This window comes from Sitophilus oryzae, unplaced genomic scaffold, assembly GCF_002938485.1.
Source record: "Sitophilus oryzae breed Bouriz unplaced genomic scaffold, Soryzae_2.0 scaffold_857_pilon_pilon, whole genome shotgun sequence".
Lineage (NCBI taxonomy): Eukaryota > Metazoa > Arthropoda > Insecta > Coleoptera > Curculionidae > Sitophilus > Sitophilus oryzae.
Genome location: NW_022147480.1, coordinates 2,990,730 through 3,009,209, shown reverse-complemented (window position 1 = coordinate 3,009,209; position 18,480 = coordinate 2,990,730). Strand labels below are relative to the sequence as shown.

General features: G+C 31.3%; 2 protein-coding genes and 1 long non-coding RNA gene across 3 annotated transcripts; 2 read left to right on the top strand and 1 right to left on the bottom strand.

The window, feature by feature from the left end:
• The first annotated feature begins 12,945 nt into the window (after positions 1 to 12,945).
• LOC115889942 lies at positions 12,946 to 15,954 on the top strand. Its single transcript, XR_004051531.1, has 3 exons — positions 12,946 to 13,127; positions 13,429 to 13,717; positions 14,214 to 15,954. It is a non-coding gene; the product is annotated as an uncharacterized LOC115889942 (long non-coding RNA).
• Positions 15,955 to 16,616: 662 nt separating this feature from the next.
• Positions 16,617 to 17,200, top strand: LOC115889955 (39S ribosomal protein L42, mitochondrial). Its single transcript, XM_030910055.1, has one exon. It carries the CDS (start codon positions 16,736 to 16,738, stop codon positions 17,114 to 17,116), a length of 381 nt encoding a protein of 126 aa, XP_030765915.1. The 5' UTR covers positions 16,617 to 16,735; the 3' UTR covers positions 17,117 to 17,200.
• Positions 17,099 to 17,968, bottom strand: LOC115889956 (huntingtin-interacting protein K). The gene is made up of 2 exons (XM_030910056.1): positions 17,597 to 17,968; positions 17,099 to 17,472 (listed from the first exon to the last, which is right to left on the bottom strand). The coding sequence occupies exons 1-2, from the start codon at positions 17,825 to 17,827 to the stop codon at positions 17,344 to 17,346; spliced, it is 360 nt and encodes a 119-aa protein (XP_030765916.1). The 5' UTR covers positions 17,828 to 17,968; the 3' UTR covers positions 17,099 to 17,343.
• Between the last annotated feature and the right edge of the window lie 512 nt (positions 17,969 to 18,480).

Genomic DNA, 18,480 nt, shown 5'->3' with positions numbered 1-18,480 from the left:
TCCTAAAAATAAAGAAGTTGTCTAAACATGTGCTACAATATAGTATAGTCCTTTATCTTTAATTGCCTTCTTGATTTGTGTCAAAATATTGGTTTACCGGTTTTACATAAAACATTAAATGCCGAACGCTTATTTTGCTACTTTTTCGGACTAGTGATTGTTCCTCTTTCGTAATCAGTTTAAAACAAAAAATGAAAATCCGTAAGATTGAAATGAAATACAGCGGTGCAAGCCACTACTTAATAAGACTCCTAAAAATTAAGAGTTTCTTAGCTAAGAATTGCTTAGGTTTGATTTGCAAATGGGCATAATTGACTTTTTACTGTTCTGTTTATAGAGTTCCAAGCAAACAATCAAAAACAAAGAAAAAGGAGAGAAGAAAGCGATTGGCTCGATGAGGCTAATAACATCAAGTGGCCTAAAGATATACTATAATACGTTATCATGCCGTAGTTCTCGGTCGCGCCACCTTACACAAGGTAAGTTTTTATTTGGATGCAGTGACGTGTTCAATAGCCATTAGAGGTGAAGTTTTTTTTTACTTCAAATCGCTTATAAAAGAAAACAATAAATGATCTAGTATACAGGGTAGCCCATCGAAAACGTTCTACAAGGCATAACGGCCAGGGTATTTTTTTTTCAAAAAATCCAAAAACACGTCAATTTTGTTTGTGAAGGGGACAACTTTTGCCCCAAAAATGATTGCAAAATATTCAACCCTCTAAGCGGGGGTGTCATCCCCCAACTTTTTTCAAATGGGAAGGGAGGTCAAGTGGCACCGCAATGAAAAGAGCTTTCTATTCTCTATATTTCCCCACTTCGTTTTTGAAAATCGGTGGAGTCGTTGAGAAAATATGAAGGATTGAAATTTGAAAAGTTTATTTAAACATTTATCAGAGTAAATGATAATGATAAGTTCCTTCGACCAATTTGCTGTTTTTTTCTTATTATTTCTAGATGTTTACGCATTTTTTCACTTGCCACAAGATTGAACGATCAGGTGCGGTAGTTGCTAGATACCTGTTGTGACTTGTGCGTTGAAGTTCTTCTCAATATCGTTCAACTGACCCACAATAAAATTTCCAAAAATACCAGCCCACGCGTTCAATTTCTGAGGATTTTGTGTGTGCATCTCGTGAAAAGCCCTGGGGTTGTCCTCAGCCCAGTACCGACAGTTGTGCCGATTAACTACACCGTTCAAAAAGAAAGTACACTCATCCGAAAAACACACATTAAATAGGAAATTATTATCATTCGCCACTCGTTCACTCATAGTTTCACAAAATTGCAAGCGACGATCAAAATCGTCTTCGTTGAGTTCTTGTACCAACTGAATTTTGTACGGGTGGAACTTGTGTTTTTTTAATATCCTTTGGACACTTCTAGGATTTACGCCGGTCTCATTGGTTAATTTTCTTGTACTCAGCGTACTATCCATAGCAACTTGGCCCAATACGAATACCTCCATAGCTTCATTTACTACAGGATTTTCTCCCTGCCTCTTTTTATTCATAACGGAACCAGTTTCGCGAAATTTTGCTACTAACTCACGAACAATTTTGCCATAAAGGTGTTTGTCAGGATGGCGTTCATTGAATATCTGCGCAACTACCGCACCTGATCATTCAACCTTGTGGCAAGTGAAAAAATGCATAAACATCTAGAAATAATAAGAAAAAACAGCAAATTGGTCGAAGGAATTTATCCTTATCATTTACTCTGATAAATGTTTAAATAAACTTTTCAAATTTCAATCCTTCATATTTTCTCAATCACTCAACCGATTTTCAAAAACGAAGCGGGAAAGTATAGAGAATAGAAAGCCCTTTTCACTGCGGTACCACTTGACCCCCCTTCCCATTTGAAAAAAATTGGGGGATGACACCCCCGTTTAGAGGGTTGAAGATTTTGCAATCATTTCTGCGACAAAAGTTGTCCCCCACACCAACAAAATTGACGTGTTTTTGAATTTTCTGAAAAAAAATTACCCTGGCCGTTAAGCCTTGCAGAACATTTTCTATGGTCCACCCTGTATAGAAGCCTCCCCAAACACAAATTCATAAAAATTTCTCTGGGGAAATGCATCATTCTCTTTTTTCCGACTTCAGAATAACTGAAATCAGTTACATGAAGACGCGTTCCTGATTTATATTCTAAACACTTTTCTTGTGTAGGTATGAACTTAATCTAGTAGATACTGTAATTTAGGCATCAATACCGTATGCGCAATATCTTATCTCAGAAGATCCAAATCGGTTCTCCGCATGGCGTCACCCGGGTAGTAATTTTCTGTTAAGCTCCGCCCACTACATGCGTAATATCTTATCTTTCCGTTATTGTATCATGGTCTGTACCCAAGAACAGTTAACCTAATAGGACTGCTCATTCAGCCAAAAGTGTCCGCTAGGTGCATGCGAAAACTACTCGCTTTGTGACGTCATTGTAGCCCTTGACATGGTTATTAGTCCTTATCCGGCAACCAATAATACACACACGTGCATTATTGGTTACCGAATGCAAAACGTTCATTATTTAGTTTATTTATTTAAACACCTTATATGTATGCAGTATAGAAAATTAACTGTATAAATCGTATTAAATACTCGGATAATGCATTTTTAAGAACAGCAGTTCCCAGTGTATCACCTTTTGCAAGCATTCTTTTTAGAGTACTTCCATATTTTGCTTTAAAATAATTAATAAACAAAATCGTGGGCACTTAGTATGCACTTTGTCACAATCCACAACACAAAATGAACGTATTTATACACTCCATAGCTCTAAAAACTTTAAAGACACCTTTTTCACATTTAAAATTGACAAAATAATTAACTCAAAATTTCTCAGCTGTTATTTTTATAAGTTTACCATAGGCAACTAATAATACACACTATCATGACAAGGCCACGAAGGCTTTGACAAGGGCTACAATGACGTCACAACTGTCAGCTGAAGCGCGGGAAGAGGCGAACGTACGTCTTATGAGGATGAGCAATCCTATTAGTTTACCGTTCTTGGTCTGTACCCTAGAAGCAAACTGTGTTCCAAAAAGTCCAAAATTGGCATATTTGAGATATATACTCTATAAGTTACTTAACTTTTTATGGTTCTACCTTTTTCTGCCTTACTATGTTCAAAGTTAATGATTCGTTTACCAAATATTACAATCATAGGTTTAAAAATAACCTGTAATTAGGAAATATCTTCAAAAAAGAACTTTAAGTTCGTTTTTCTCAAAACTTTGTTTTGTGACTTAACATAGTTTGCTTCTAGGGTACAGAAATGAAGAATTAAATACGTCAATCATTACACCAACATTTTTTGTAATCAAGTGTTCTGAAATTTTTAACTGTTTGACAGATAAGCTGCAAAAAACACTTGTAACCCTCTCTAACTACACTTTACTTATCTATGAGGGTGCATCCATATCATCCTAGAAAAAGCGGAACGGCGTATTGGCGTAACGACCTTGTATCGATTTCCAGCAATTCTAGGATGATGTGGATGCACCCTGAGAGACTGTTGGTGTTAATTAAAAGGTACCTATATGGTACTACGTAAAAGTACCTACTTATGCTATATTTCTTTTTAATTTTTAGATAGTCACGCTCCGAAATGGTCTACAAGTGCTACCATTTCAAACTTCTGTTTATTATTGACAGAAGGTTTGAGATTTGCAATACTTCATTGCAGATGCATAAAATTGGACTGATGGCAGAAAGTATATGAATCTTATATTTGAAAGACTTATTATACCAAAGATATAGATTTAAGGAGAGTGAGCATGAACGTGCCTAGAAATTCTAATTATAATAGTCGCCATGTTCGCGCTAAGGTCTCTAGGGGATGGTCAGAAAGTAACAGCGCTTATAAGTTTCTTGACGGTCATCTTTAGTTAATCTTAAAAATATCGCGTAATATTACTACTCTACTTAATAAAATGGCGTCCAGTTGGCTGGGAAATGACAGCAATATATAAAATGACAGCAATCTTCATTTCATAGCCATCGCTGACGCCGTTTTTTTTCCGATCATACAGTATATGTCGCAGGCGTATCGAATACCTATGAACAAAAGAAGAATTTTTTACAAAGAGCCTATCTATTTTCAGTCGCTTTGCAAAAAGGCTTATCAGAATTAGGCATATTAAACAATGACGATATTTTCTGTATATTTCTGCAAAAAGAGTGCCTGTTTTCAGTCATTTTACAAAATGCCAAATCGGGGCTAGGCAGATTAAAAGATGACTAAAGTATAGTCAGCTACGAGGCCGTAGGGCCCGCGAAAAAATATTTATACCTAAAGAGGCTATGAGAAACTGCTGGAAATTATTTTCAAGTTTTTAGAACGGCCGCTAGAGGGCGCAACTGCTATAAAAAATAAGTAAAAGGAGTTTATACACAATTTTGCCTAGATAACGGGTACTATAAATAATAGCTTCATAATCTTCAGTAAATTTTGAATATTTTTTGTTAGAATCATTTTCTACTACAAAAATATTTTTAGTAATTGTTGTCAACACAGCGAAAAACGCTCCTAGTTAGCATTCACGTTTAATATCGTTCTACGCATGCTCAGTAGCGTATTCAGAGAGAAGGATAGGTTTATACGATAATCTAGTTCTAGAAAGAAATAAATAGAAAAATGCATGTGAAAGTCCCGTAAACAAAGTCGTGTGCAATAAATATATGGCATAGCTTTATCCACGAAGTGTATTAAGATCTAAGATCCAAACCAAACTAACTAAACTAACTATATAATTATCCATAAACAAATAAAAACACTTTAGAATAATACAAAAGTCGTTTATATCAGCCTATAAGTTCCAAAAACACCAAGAATTAGATCAAATGCCAAACTAATCTCGTAAAACCTAGAATATCGTATTTACAATAGGAGAGAAGACGAAATTAAACCAAAAAAAAATTAGAAAATATCACCTGTTATTACTTATTGATCTCCCCTGAAGACCCAAGCATGAAAATGGCGTCCACCGTGGCATGAGAAAAGCTTTGGAAGTCGGAAGCTCATTCTCACTACCTCTATATCTATGCTTTATATCAATCAGTTTGCTGTCAAATGTAAGAAGGAGAAGGGTTATAAGATTGGTATTGAGAAATTAAGCAATTGAGGAGTTTCTGGCAAAAACCCCATTAGTCAGATATTTCGAAATTTGCAAAAACTAAAAAGAACGTATATCTTGCTCCCATTTCAATTTAAATTGTCGTTTTTTTGTGTGAGCTCTGGTTATAATCTGAAATTACAGAAAACTAGTTTTCTTTATTTTTTTCTTATTTTTAAGTTAGGAAGGGCGTGAATGTGTTTGACTTGTGGGGTTTTTGCTGGAATTTTGGCAAAAACCGTGGAAACAACCAAGTCCTCTTAGCAACTGTTCGAACGATTACGAACGACAAACAACCAAACCACAACAAGTAGCGGACTAGTGGGGTTTTTGCCATTAAGACTTGTGACTTGTGGGGTTCTTGGCGTAATTACGGTATTTTTAATCGTATGCACGGGCTGACTTATAGCACTTGTCCCGAATTCGTTTGGTAGGAACGTTATGACTAATAGTCTAAGAGCTAGCAACGTTTTCGAGAAAGTATTTTAAGAGGTCTGGCTCTTTGATATATCTTTTATTATGCTCTCTGGAACAGCATGCGGCCCGTCTGGCTGCCGATACACGTTGCGTTTACTACTGCGCATCCAAAGAAGATCCTCTATTTTTTACTTAGCGCTTTAAATTCTAGTATTGAATAAAAATCGAGCAAGTCTCCATTAGCTCGGCGCGTAGAGCTTTTGCCTATGAAGCGAAGGTCAGTGGTTCGATTCCGGCTGGGGTTGCAACTTTTTTATTTTTTTTTTTCGTTTATATTCTGATAGTAAAGTATTAAATATTTGCTTTTTTATCACCACAACGGATAGCGTTTATGGGTTTATGATCCGTAGTGTATATAAGTAGAATTTGATACTTTCATTTGTTTTGAAGGATTATTGTGGTAATTAATTATTAGATAGGTTTAGGATGGTCTGACTGCCGCGCCGGTAGGTGGCGTTCACTACTGCGCATCACATGGGTACAGGGTGTCTCATTTTCGTGCGTTTTTTGGGATTTGGGATATCTGGGATTTCTCGTTTATGAGTGGAGATACAATGATGCGGTTTTTTTTTCACATTACTTTGCTAGTTTTTCATGTAACTAAATATTTTACCCCTAGATTTGTGCATTTTCTACACATTAACATTAATCAATCTTGTTTAGAAAGTATTATTATTATTTTATTTAATTTAATTTAACCAGATAATTTTGTTTTCCATCGTTATCTTAACAGACTGAACTGAAAATAAACTTATGTAGCTTTTAGATAACAATCTGTTAAAAAAAGTATTATTAAAATAATAAACAACAGCTGAAAAAAATATTTTGAAGAAAGACAGGCAGAAATTACCTTAATAAAGCATTAAAATGCTAATTTTTATATATTATGTTTAAATCTTTAAAATAAAATTATAAACGAGAAATCCCAAAAAAACGCACAAAAATGGGACACCCTGTACACATGTGATGCGCAGTAATGAACGCAACCTACCGGCGCGGCAGCCAGACCATCCTAAACCTGCCTAATAATTAATTACCACAATAATCCTTCAAAACAAATGAAAGTATCAAATTCTACTTATACCACTACGGATCATAAACCCATAAGCGCCATCCGTTTTGGTGATAAAAAAGCAAATATTTAATACTTTACTATCAGAATATAAACGAAAAAAAAATAAAAAAGTTACACCCCCAGCCGGTATCGAACCACTGACCTTCGCGTCATAGGCGAAAGCTCTACGCGCCGAGCTAATGGAGACTTGCTCGATTTTTATTCAATACTAGAATTTAAAGCGCTAAGTAAAAAATAGAGGATCTTCTTTGGATGCGCAGTAGTAAACGCAACGGGTATCGGCAGCCAGACGGGCCGCATGCTGTTCCAGAGAGCATAATAAAAGATATATCAAAGAGCCAGACGTCTTAAAATACTTGTTTTCCCGACGTTGCTAGCTCTCGTACTATAACAAATTACTGTCGGATAGCGCCATTAACTCATTTTACCCATTTTTTGACTAATGGGGTTTTTGCCAGAAACCCCTCAATTACTTTACCACTTGCATATTTTTCAATCATTTTGTACATATGTACCTACCTACCTTTTGTTATGATCGAAAAAAAAACGACGCGACAATGGTCTTTCAATCAATGATGATTTTTGTGTCTCACCTCTATAGGGCATTTTTTAAAAATTTACATACGCCAGTCACACAAATCAATTTAATGAATTATTTTTTTGAAAATTGATTTGTGTCTGAAAAACTCTTTTTCTAAACATTAATTTTTGGCAAATTTTAATGTTAAGTTTTTAATAAATGACATTATAGAGTCGTCGGGCCGACAGAAATTATCATGAATTGTCGGTCAAAAAGCCACTGTGACACCGTTTTTTTTTCGATCATACTGTATGATGTTTAGGGCTATAAGTTTATACTTTATACATATAAGTTTAGTGATATACCCACATCAAAGTAAATTATTTATACATGATTTTTTATATAATAGTTTTATAGTCTTTTAAATGTTTTTTATAAGCTAAAATTTTATTAGATCTAGTGGGTATATATTATTTACTAATAATACTAATAATACTTGTAAGCTTTTATTATGCTATTTATTGTAGAATACTTTTTATCCTGTATTATAAGTACATTTTATTGTAATTATTGTATATATTTATATAGCAGATAATGTTTGTAAAAGTAATTTGAGAACATATTTGTAAATAGTTGATTAAAAATACTGCTCCGGAAATTTGGAATGATTTAATACCCAGAATACCTCGGTTTTAGAGTTAAACACATGAGGCGGTTTGCACTGTACAGCTGAGTCGACTCCATAATGTTACTTCAATGTTACAAAACATACGGTATCTCGTCGACGTTTTTTAGCTACTCTAAAAATTTCCTCTTAGTTTTATTTTTGAGTCATATTTTTCGAAATAATATCTCATTATTTTCTTTAAGTAAAAAATGGAGCTAGCTATGGTTAACTGTATGTGAGAAGTTTAAATTTTAATTTGCATAGTCGCAATATAAGAGACAACATAATTATATATTAATTATATTACAATTACCATCATGCGTTGAATTTTTAAACTAATCATTTACAGATCTCTAGGAAAAAACACACAGCTGGTGTCATCTAACGTTAAATAGTTAAACTTCGCTTAAAATTTTCTTAGAATTTTAAAGAAATCTATAATTTTTTGTTCCCAAAAAGTGTCGAATCAATGCCGTCTCTAATAGAACAGCCTTGGGGCGAGATTTATGACGTCACGCTAGTTAGATACTACGGATTAATAAATATGTTGTAGAATACATGGAAAACATAATTATTCCTCAGATTTTTGGTTTGTATTTTAAAAATTATATAGTTCACATGAAATATACATAATATACAGTTAATAACTACAACATATATACCTATTTATAGTAATAAATACTTTGGCAAATAAACTATGAACCATACAAATGCAGCAAATGTTTTACAATATACAAATAATGTATTACCACAGATTACACATAATTATTTGTTATTATGTGATTATGTGTTATCTGTGGTATTACATAAGATATTGGGTAAAATGTAAATATATTTTAAATTTTGGGGTTTGAAAATCGATCTAATTTAACAAAAAACATTCAATATCTACTAATAGTGATGTATTATTATTTGCATTCACAAAATTTATATGTATATTTTGCAAGTATCAACGTTCGAAAATTTATATTTACAAATAATACAATATCATCTAAAAAAAGGCGTCAGCGATGGCTATGAAATGAAGATCGCTGGCATTTTATATAAAAATTATTCTAAAATTTTTGATTTTCTTGGGATTTTAGGTTCGGGAAAACGCTGATTTAAGTTTTCATTTGGGTTTCATTATTTTTATTTGGTTTAAAAAAAAAAACGTTTTGGCTAACTATAGCCTTCATCAGTGTTGTGTCATATGAAAAAATAGTGTCGAATATAATCCAAAAATTACATATGAAATATTCACACCACATAATGTTTACTGCAATTAATAAACTAATATAAACTTATCAAAAGATGACCACATATTTTTAGAATTATTATTCTTAACAGTAAAACTATCTACATTGACTATGGAGACTATGGAGTACGCAGTAAACATTATGTGGTGCGTGGTGTGAATATTTTATATGTAATTTTTGGATTATATTCGACACTATTTTTTTATGACACAACACTGATGAAGGCTATAATGTTAGCCGAAACGTTTTTTTTTAAACCAAATAAAAATAATGAAAAACCAAATGAAAACTTAATCAGCGTTTTTGCCGAACCTAAATCCCAAGAAAATCAAAAAATTTAGAATATTTAGAAATAAGGTTCAAGAATATCAAATTTTCCAAGATTGTAAAATTCTAGTTAATTTTTTTATGTGTACAATTATTTAGGGAACGTCATCGATGTTCATTTCCAAGCCAACTAGACGCCGATTTTTTTTCGATGATACGGTATATTTCTTACGTAAAATGTAAATAACATTCGACCAATTAAAACAAAGAAATATGAATTTCATAGTATTTTTAGTAACACCTTTATTCTTAAAACTTAATTTTGTATTGCAAATATACCAATTTTATTGTTATTTTATTCATATTGTATTCAGCCATCACTTAAATATTTGATATTAATTTGGTATTATAAATAATCGACACTATTCAGTAAAAATTACTGAACAAATAGGTATATGTTATGCTTTACATACATTAAATTATCGAACAAAAACACATTCTTCTTTTAAACTTTATCATTCTTGTCTTTACAAAAATCTTTTTTAATTTTGAACTCAAAATAATAATCTTTTTCATGATCATTAATACACATATTCTTTATTTTTCCCTAGATCATAATCACAGGGGAACTGTTTACATTTTATGCGAATGCCAACATCCTATTGTTATTGTTTAGTATGTTGCCGAGTATTTCTCCGCTTTTGTTTATTTTTAATTTTGTATACGTATACTTTGGGGAAATCTTAAGAAAATAATAATATAATTAGCTTACTACTTTTCAAAATTTCGACATTTATAATTTTATTTAGTACTTATTAAGATTCAGTCAAGATTACAAGAAAAATAAACTTGAAATATTTGTAAATTTCGTCATTTTTCATCAGCCGTTAGGATTAATTTTTAATCTGACAACGCCGCTCTGTTGTTATAGCAAAGAGTAGATAAGACAAGAGACGACAGTTCGCGCGGTACCTTTCATGTTTGAGTGGTGGGGAGAGTGACCTCGTCTCGCTTGTCCCTTTAAATTTTCGTAACTTTTTCGCGGGAAATTTGAAATAGACTATTATTAAAATTTGCCTGTATAGCTTATAAATAGTTACTGTGTGAGTAAAGAGATAAATAGAAACGAAAAAAAAAATGAGTTTTCTAAATATTATATAAAATAAATTATAATTAGAAACATATTTGTCGGGGAATAAAGATAATAAAAGCAATATTTTGTATATCGTTGGTAAACAAGAGAAAGTGACCAAGTCGATTTGTAAGAAATGTTTTATTTACGTGTATTTTTTTTACATATGGACAAAAAAATAGAGTTGCTCAATTTTTATTTAATAAATCCTCGCAATTACAAGCTTCTAACCATGTCTTCGATCTATGGATTACATTTAGTTTAATAACATAATTATATAGTATATTTCTATAAAAATACTTTTCAGGATCCTTTGGAAAAGAGTGAAATATTATGTTTGTCGAAGAACAAGACCTATTTTTGCACTCTTTATAAGCACACACAATGCCACAATCTCGTCTTTTCCTGCTACTCGTGTCCTGTTCAGTATTCATATTTAACAATAATTACAAATTAGAACGCAATAAAAACGATACTAAAATTAAACCTTAAAAACTCTCAAAACGATAATATATCGAAAAACTCTGAAAACACACTTTAAAAAGGCAAAAATGCAAGAAAACAACTAATCAGATTTGTTTATGTTTAAGCCTGATTAGCACAGCTGATTAGCGTCCTAAAATCTTAGGTTCGAATAAATAAAATGCGCAGTTGTCAGATTTTCAGATTTTATCTGTTTAACTTTGAAATCGACCAACTTTAGTAATTCTGTTTCTTTGATATTATCAGTACATTGCGAAAAAAAAGAACCTAAACCAACCTAAACTAAAAATTTACATTTCCGTATTAACATACGTTACTTTATATCCTTCTTATATTATTAATTTATTTTCAGAAAATCTTGTTTATTTTTCAAAGAAATATACTTGGCAACAGACAAAATGGGACTTCATGGGACCTTTAAATTTTAATATATCTGCGTCTCTCTCGCGAAATTCGACTTCTTTGTTCACTGTCGTCTCTTGTCTTATCTACTCTTTGGTTATAGTATTTTCTATAGTAGGGGAATTGGACGCGGTCAACAGTGTCAATCAGGTGGATGACACTTCTTATGGGAGAACTGGAAATGGTTGAAAACTTGACTACAAGCGATTTTCTAGGAATCTTCCTTACCGATAAATTATTGACAAGAGTGACAGATAAAGCCTTGACGTTCTTTCAGTATTCCAGTTCATCTCTTTTTCTTTCTAAAGTGTGCGTTGAAAGGAGACAAAAACAATTTTTGGTGACCCATAATTTGTTATTCGAACACCACTTTTCTCCTTGTCGGGTCGTTGACGTTGACTTGTCGCCATTTTATTTCTTTTGTTTACACGCTGCATTTTGCTTTGCAAATTTAATACATAAATTATTTAGGCAAATATATAGGTTTTTAATAAAACTCCTCGGACTAACGTGTAGGTAAGTGTTGATAATTTTTTTTTCATCTTAACATGCTCATTGTCGTTCTCCTGATTTTAGGTGACAGAAAAGGATCATCAAATCAAATTGAATTTTATATTTTCCTTCCTATTTATCCTTCCTAAATATCAACGAGATGAGCCATCGGAAGAAAGGGACCATAGTACAAAACAGAAAGGTGATCTTTTTTCTTTCCACTTCGGATATTGAAATTATTATATACTGTAGTCGTGTTCGGCATTATGCTCTGAGAAATATAGATAAACAAAGAACAACAGATATAAAGCATCCCAGAGGAAAAGAGAGGCAATACCTGTATGTACTCTCTCTGATATTTGTGAAAGTTACAGCAAAGTATTGTTGTAAATGTCATCTTTTTGATCGACCTGAAAACTTCGAGCAAAAAGATGACACTTTCAACAATACCCTGACAGATATCAGAGACGATACAGGTTTTTCCTCTCTTTTCCCCTGGAATACTTTTAATTTATTATTCTTTGTTTATCTAGATTTCTCAGAGCACTATGAACGAACTCAGCTTGTATGTTTGAAATAATCGTCCAGTTGGCTTAAAAATGATGATCGAAGACATTTCCCATATAATTTTACTTTCAAAATTATGATATATCTTTTATTTCTAAGCCATCTATGACGCCATTTTTTTCAGTTTTGTTATAATTAATTTTGTCTCTTGATCTACTTGTAACATTATTCTTTTAATTTTATTAATTTATTGTGGTGAAATTAATTTCTGTTGTATATTTGATATTGATATTAAACATATTTTTAAAAAATGGTGTATTTTTTGTGTTTTTGTGTATGTCATAATTAAAAATAAATGAAGAAATAAAATTGTTTATTTTTTTAAACTTCCCGCCATGCGTGACAATTTAGTCCGTAGTTCCTACAAGCGAAATTGGGGGCGCTAGTAGCAGTAGACTTGTCAACAGTGTCAAATTTAAACGTCAATTTCACTTTCCAATATTTAGCAAGGCGCTCGCACTTCTTCTTGTGTATGTGTTTTGTGGTGTCAATACTGTCGATAAACAGCTGATTGGCATGATCAGCTGTTTGCCGTGCTTTTATTTTTCCATATTTCTTAACTATTAATAAACTATTAATGTATAATTGTTTCATTTTATATAAAAGACCAAAATTAGCATTTAAAATGGGTCTACACTGGCAAAATGTGTGAGAATAAAAGAATTTAAACATCGTCATTTCAAAAGTAAGTACTGTTCTGTGGTAATACAACATCTCGTTTTATTTACCTAAAATATTTACCATATTTGTTAAAATTTGTTTATTTGTTTTATAATATAATTTTGTGAATATAATATATTATGTATATTATAAGAAGTAATGTTTATATTTTTGTTACAATATTGTCCGATTTAAAATCGTATATTTGTATTTAATTATGAATACAAATAATTTGTATGTTTACATAAATTATAATTGGTATGTTTACATTTGTAAAATAATGCCTATTTACGTTTTCTATTACTAAGATAAATATTTTATTTCAGATTTCTAAAAGATAGTGAGAGAAAAATTAAATGGTTTTCTCTGTTAGGATTTATTCATAGCATAATATTAAAAAGTCGAGCAAAAGAGAACTCAAGAACAGCTGATTTTTTTATAAGGAATTGAAGAAAATATTTAAAATCTGATGATTTTCACAGCCATTTATGTCGCGATTTGTGGTCTTTCAGTTGTTTCAACATCACCTAGGAAATTAACATTAAGATATCAGGATCCTGCATATAACGAGATAAGAACTATGATCTTGTTAGGATACCTATTCCGTCACAATATGTAAGTACATATATATTTACAGTTTAATTTTTTAATATAAAATATTACTATATACTAATATGTATACACAGATTCAAAGTGTACAGGGTGGTGCCTTTCATACGATATGAAGGTTTCAAGGATTTTTGTTGATGGAAGTTTGTATTGAAAGAACAAATGGAGGGTTTAGAAATCAATCAAGTCATACAAATTCACTTTCATTTTCCTTGGAGCCTTCGCGTCCTATGAGAGGTGTTACCCTATATGTATATAGATTTGTATATATATATATATTATATTAATATTATTTTACTAAAATTACACTATAGTTGTATAAGATCTCACCATCGAAAAAAAAAACAGCGTTAGGGTTGGCTTTGAAAGCAAGATTTATGTAATTTTTTAAAATGTAAATTTATGTGGTGAATGTCATTGATCGTCAATTTTATTTTGCTCACAATGTATACTCAATGTAGATATTTATATTCACCAACTTCATGTTTATATTTTGTTTTAGGAAGTGAAGATATTCATGGTGTGGAAGTCGTTACTTTAATTACATAGTGCATATGAAATTGGTCCTTTACATCATGTTTAAAATTGACGTAATGCTACTATGCAAAATAGTGAGAGATGTGAACCCTAGGCAGAGCTACAGAATTACTTTTGTTGAGAGACAAATTATGATAGTGATTAGAATCGCATATTCTAGACTTTTACTTAAAAAATGATTTGTTCGGAATGAACTTTTATAGTGTGGAGGAATACCTGCAAATTATAATATGAGGCCTACGTATATGATAATTTTATTATGATCTGTTGTGTTTGTTTTTTTATATTTTGTATTATATATTTGTGTTAGCTTTAAGAATTTATTGACTATTCCTATACAATTGTACATTGTTTTATGGAAATAAATAAATGATTGATTGATTGAATAAGTTAGGAAACCATACGATCGAGAAAAAAACGGCTTCAAAGGCGACTGGGGAATGAAAATATGATAATTTCAGTGAGGTCAAGCCCTAGAAGTCATTTTCTTGGCTCGTACTATTTTTTAAAGGCGCTCTAAGGTTGTAATTTATTTTTACATTAAGTAAATATGATTTTTAAATGGTGTAGTTTAAGATTGACCTCGCTAAATTATCAATCGTCATTCCTCAGCCGCCTTTGACGCCGTTTTTTTTAGACTATTTGCTATAACTATGTTATCTGTTATGCAAATACATATGTCAACAAGTAAAAAGCCAATGAGAAATTAGTTTCTGCTTGGATCCTTACAGTGGCATTTAACAAAATATATATTTTTTCAGGTTACAATATTTTATTTAATATGAACCTGTAAATGTAAGAATATTATACATATATTATATTTTTTACTCAGTCCCTAAATATATTATTAAAATACAACACTTGTGTTTTTTATTAATATCGTGTTATGATTAATACCTAATTAATGTAAAATTATATGGTATGTAAATATCCTTACACTGAGAATTCGTTTGGTCAAAATATTACTCTCTTACTAATATGAATTTGAAAACTACAGAACATTGTTTTTTTTTAGTTTTTGTGCTAATATTTCCACTTAAAATTACCGAATATATTTATGGTATAGGTAGGAAAAGATGAATTTTGTGCTTTTTAATTATACATTATATTAATTATATTATTATTGTAAATAATATCTACTGATATTTAATATAAAAAATAGTTATTCACATGCATCTATTTTTCTTTTGTAATTAATACTATCTAAATAACAAGACATCTTATATAATAGATCCATTAACATTTTAGTTTATCAATTATCAATCACTATACGATATACAATACGTATAATATCTTTTAATTATATCTAACTTTTAATTATTGAATATTTAATAAACAAATTTTTTATAGTGTTTGTTAAATATTTTATAGCATATACTATTATGTATTTATAATAATTTATTAGTTTTATTGCATGAACATATTTTTAAAATTTATTATTAAAAAATATTTTATCTTTGCCTCTAACCACCTACTTCTATATCTCTGGCTTTTACTTTACTATCATCAATGAATCTCAAGGTTAAATTCTGTTTTGATGCTCTTCGGCTGTAAACTCCCCTACCACTTTCCTCTTTACCCCGCTGTCCATAAACTATGGTAGTGGGGGCACTCACCGATAAAACGATGTAGGCACCTCGATTTTGTGAATTTATGAATGACTTGCTCTATCTATTTTAATTCTTAATCTAAGATCATAATACCTACTTACGTGTTTATCTTACGTGTTTGAATCTATCGAAGCTGAACCAACAACACTTGGAGTGGAGATTCCACAATATGAATAAAATAAACATAATTATCCAGTTTTCTTTAATACCATTCTGGGAGAATATTATTTTTAACTTTATTAAAGATATTTTCAATAGAATTGCCTTGATTTATAACTCGTACCCACTTTTCTTGCTCTTCCGGATACTTTAAGCTGCCTAGTATCACTATCCTTTCCACCAGGAACACAACAAAGATGCGGCATAGCACCAAAAACACACTCCACTTAAGCTTTATTGATGAATTGTTGAGTCTTAAAAAACACACACAAAAATCACGATAAATAAAAAATTTATGAGCACTTTTAGGTTAAAGCACTTAACAAAACGTGTAATATTTCGTGTTTTTTATGAGAAACAGATTGACCATCATAGTAACCATATATCTGGTAGTACTTTATGTCACTTAAACACCAAAATAATTAGTTTTTTGCACTACAATAACAAATAATACCAAAAATCAACCGACAAAATATGAATACAGAATCTAACCCAATATCTAAGTATGTACAGCTGATGAAGTAAACAAAAGTCCGCCCGTGGGCTGTTCTTTTATAGAGGGCGTTGGTCGAATGAGTCATCTATGAATAAAATTTTATACTAATTTTGATTCTAAATTCTAACCAAACAAAAAAGTTGAGGTTGTTAAGTTAGAAAGAAGAACGAAGAACTCTGGAAAAAAGAACTATTTCCAGAGCGATTCCATATAAAATATAAAATGTGGAACGTTTTAATTATAAGTCGCTTTTTAAATTCAAAAAAAGTTCTTACCAAAGTTCTTAATTCACTGCATCGGAATTTTTCTTCAGAACACAAAATAGTATCCACCAAAGATGAGAGTACACTTGTAGCTTGGCACCCGAAACGGGACTTTCCTTACGAGTTCAGTAAACCTCTTCCAGAAGAAAAGATAAAAGAGAATCCTTCCGCGCTTAAAACTCAACTCACTTCAGAGCTGATGTCAATATTTAACAAGAAGACTCCCGAACAAGCCAGACTCGAATTGATGAATATCACGCACACTACAAAACACAGGTGGTTCCCGAGAGCAAGAGATAAAAAGGCCAAGAAAACGCCAATGGACAGAGAATATTTATAACTTGTCTTGACACAAAATCGATTTAACACATTTTGTATATCTTAGATCCATAATTTGTAAGACAAATAAACTATTACGGTTTCACTTGTTAAACCTTTCTATACAAAATATCTTTCATAGATAGAATACATTCTAATAGATAGAATAATAGTATGATTTTTAAATATGCATTTTAAGGAAAGTGAAGAAAACAAGAAAAACAATAATTTTGAGTAGTATGCAATGTCTTAATTTAATAGTGCAATTAAAGCATTAACCACATTCCCATGATTCTCTCTGAGGGTTCTTTCAGCTTTGATTCTAGAAATTGCCATTTCTCCAACTATAAGATCAACGTCCTCTTTTTTAATGGAGATCTGAAATAAATATACTATTAGCTAAGTCCATATATTTACAAACGGATAATATAAAATTGAATTTTTACTACCGTAAAAACTGAACAATATATTTATTTTTACGAACAAAAAGAACATCGTTTACTTTTAGAAGTTCCTTCTCCCTCGCTTGTTTCTCTAAAGCTGCTTGATTTCTTCTATCTCCGATAGCTGATATCGCATTAGCTACGTCCTGTGTCGATATTTCTTTTTCTTCCACATAGTCTGTTACTTTTTCCAGATCTGCAGCTCCACTATCATATTTAGCTTGTTTCTTTTGTTGAGATTTTTCGGAATTTTCATCAGAATTTCCATTAACAGGATCTTCGTCAGCCATTGAACTAAAGTTACTAATATAATACAATAGAAAATAGAATGTTTCTCTGAAAGAAAAATATTATTTTATAAAACTTCCAAGTCAGTTTACTGCAGATTATAATTTTCACAATTTCACAAATCTAACCTATATAAATTTTAGTGTATATCTGGTTGCTGCGCCAATCTGCTAGAATACCTACTTTCAACTTTATATTAAGTTCCTAATGAGTTTGTAAAAAATCATAAAATAAAAAATGATGGAGTCAAATATCTTGCTGATTTAAGCCTACTTTGAAAACCACAAATTACACCACTCGGGAGCAATTTGTTAAATACGGAAAGGATGTCATTATGTTGGAAGTGATATTAAAAAAACAATGTCGATAGGTTTATTTCTAAAAATATTTACAATTATGACACTTCTCAAACGAATATCAATATTTAAATATAACTTAAATTACACGTAAGGAAAGGTGATCATATGATCAAAAAGTTTTATCACAAAGTGGGCTTTGATTATATGACAGTTGTAAAAAAATCTAATGTAATATTCTTTCATAACAATACATTTTCTATCATACAAAACAAAGTATGTACAGGGTGGCCCACTAAGAATAGCTCTCGGCTGGGTAACGGCTGTATCTCGGAAAGTATTAGCCGTAGGGCCTGCGG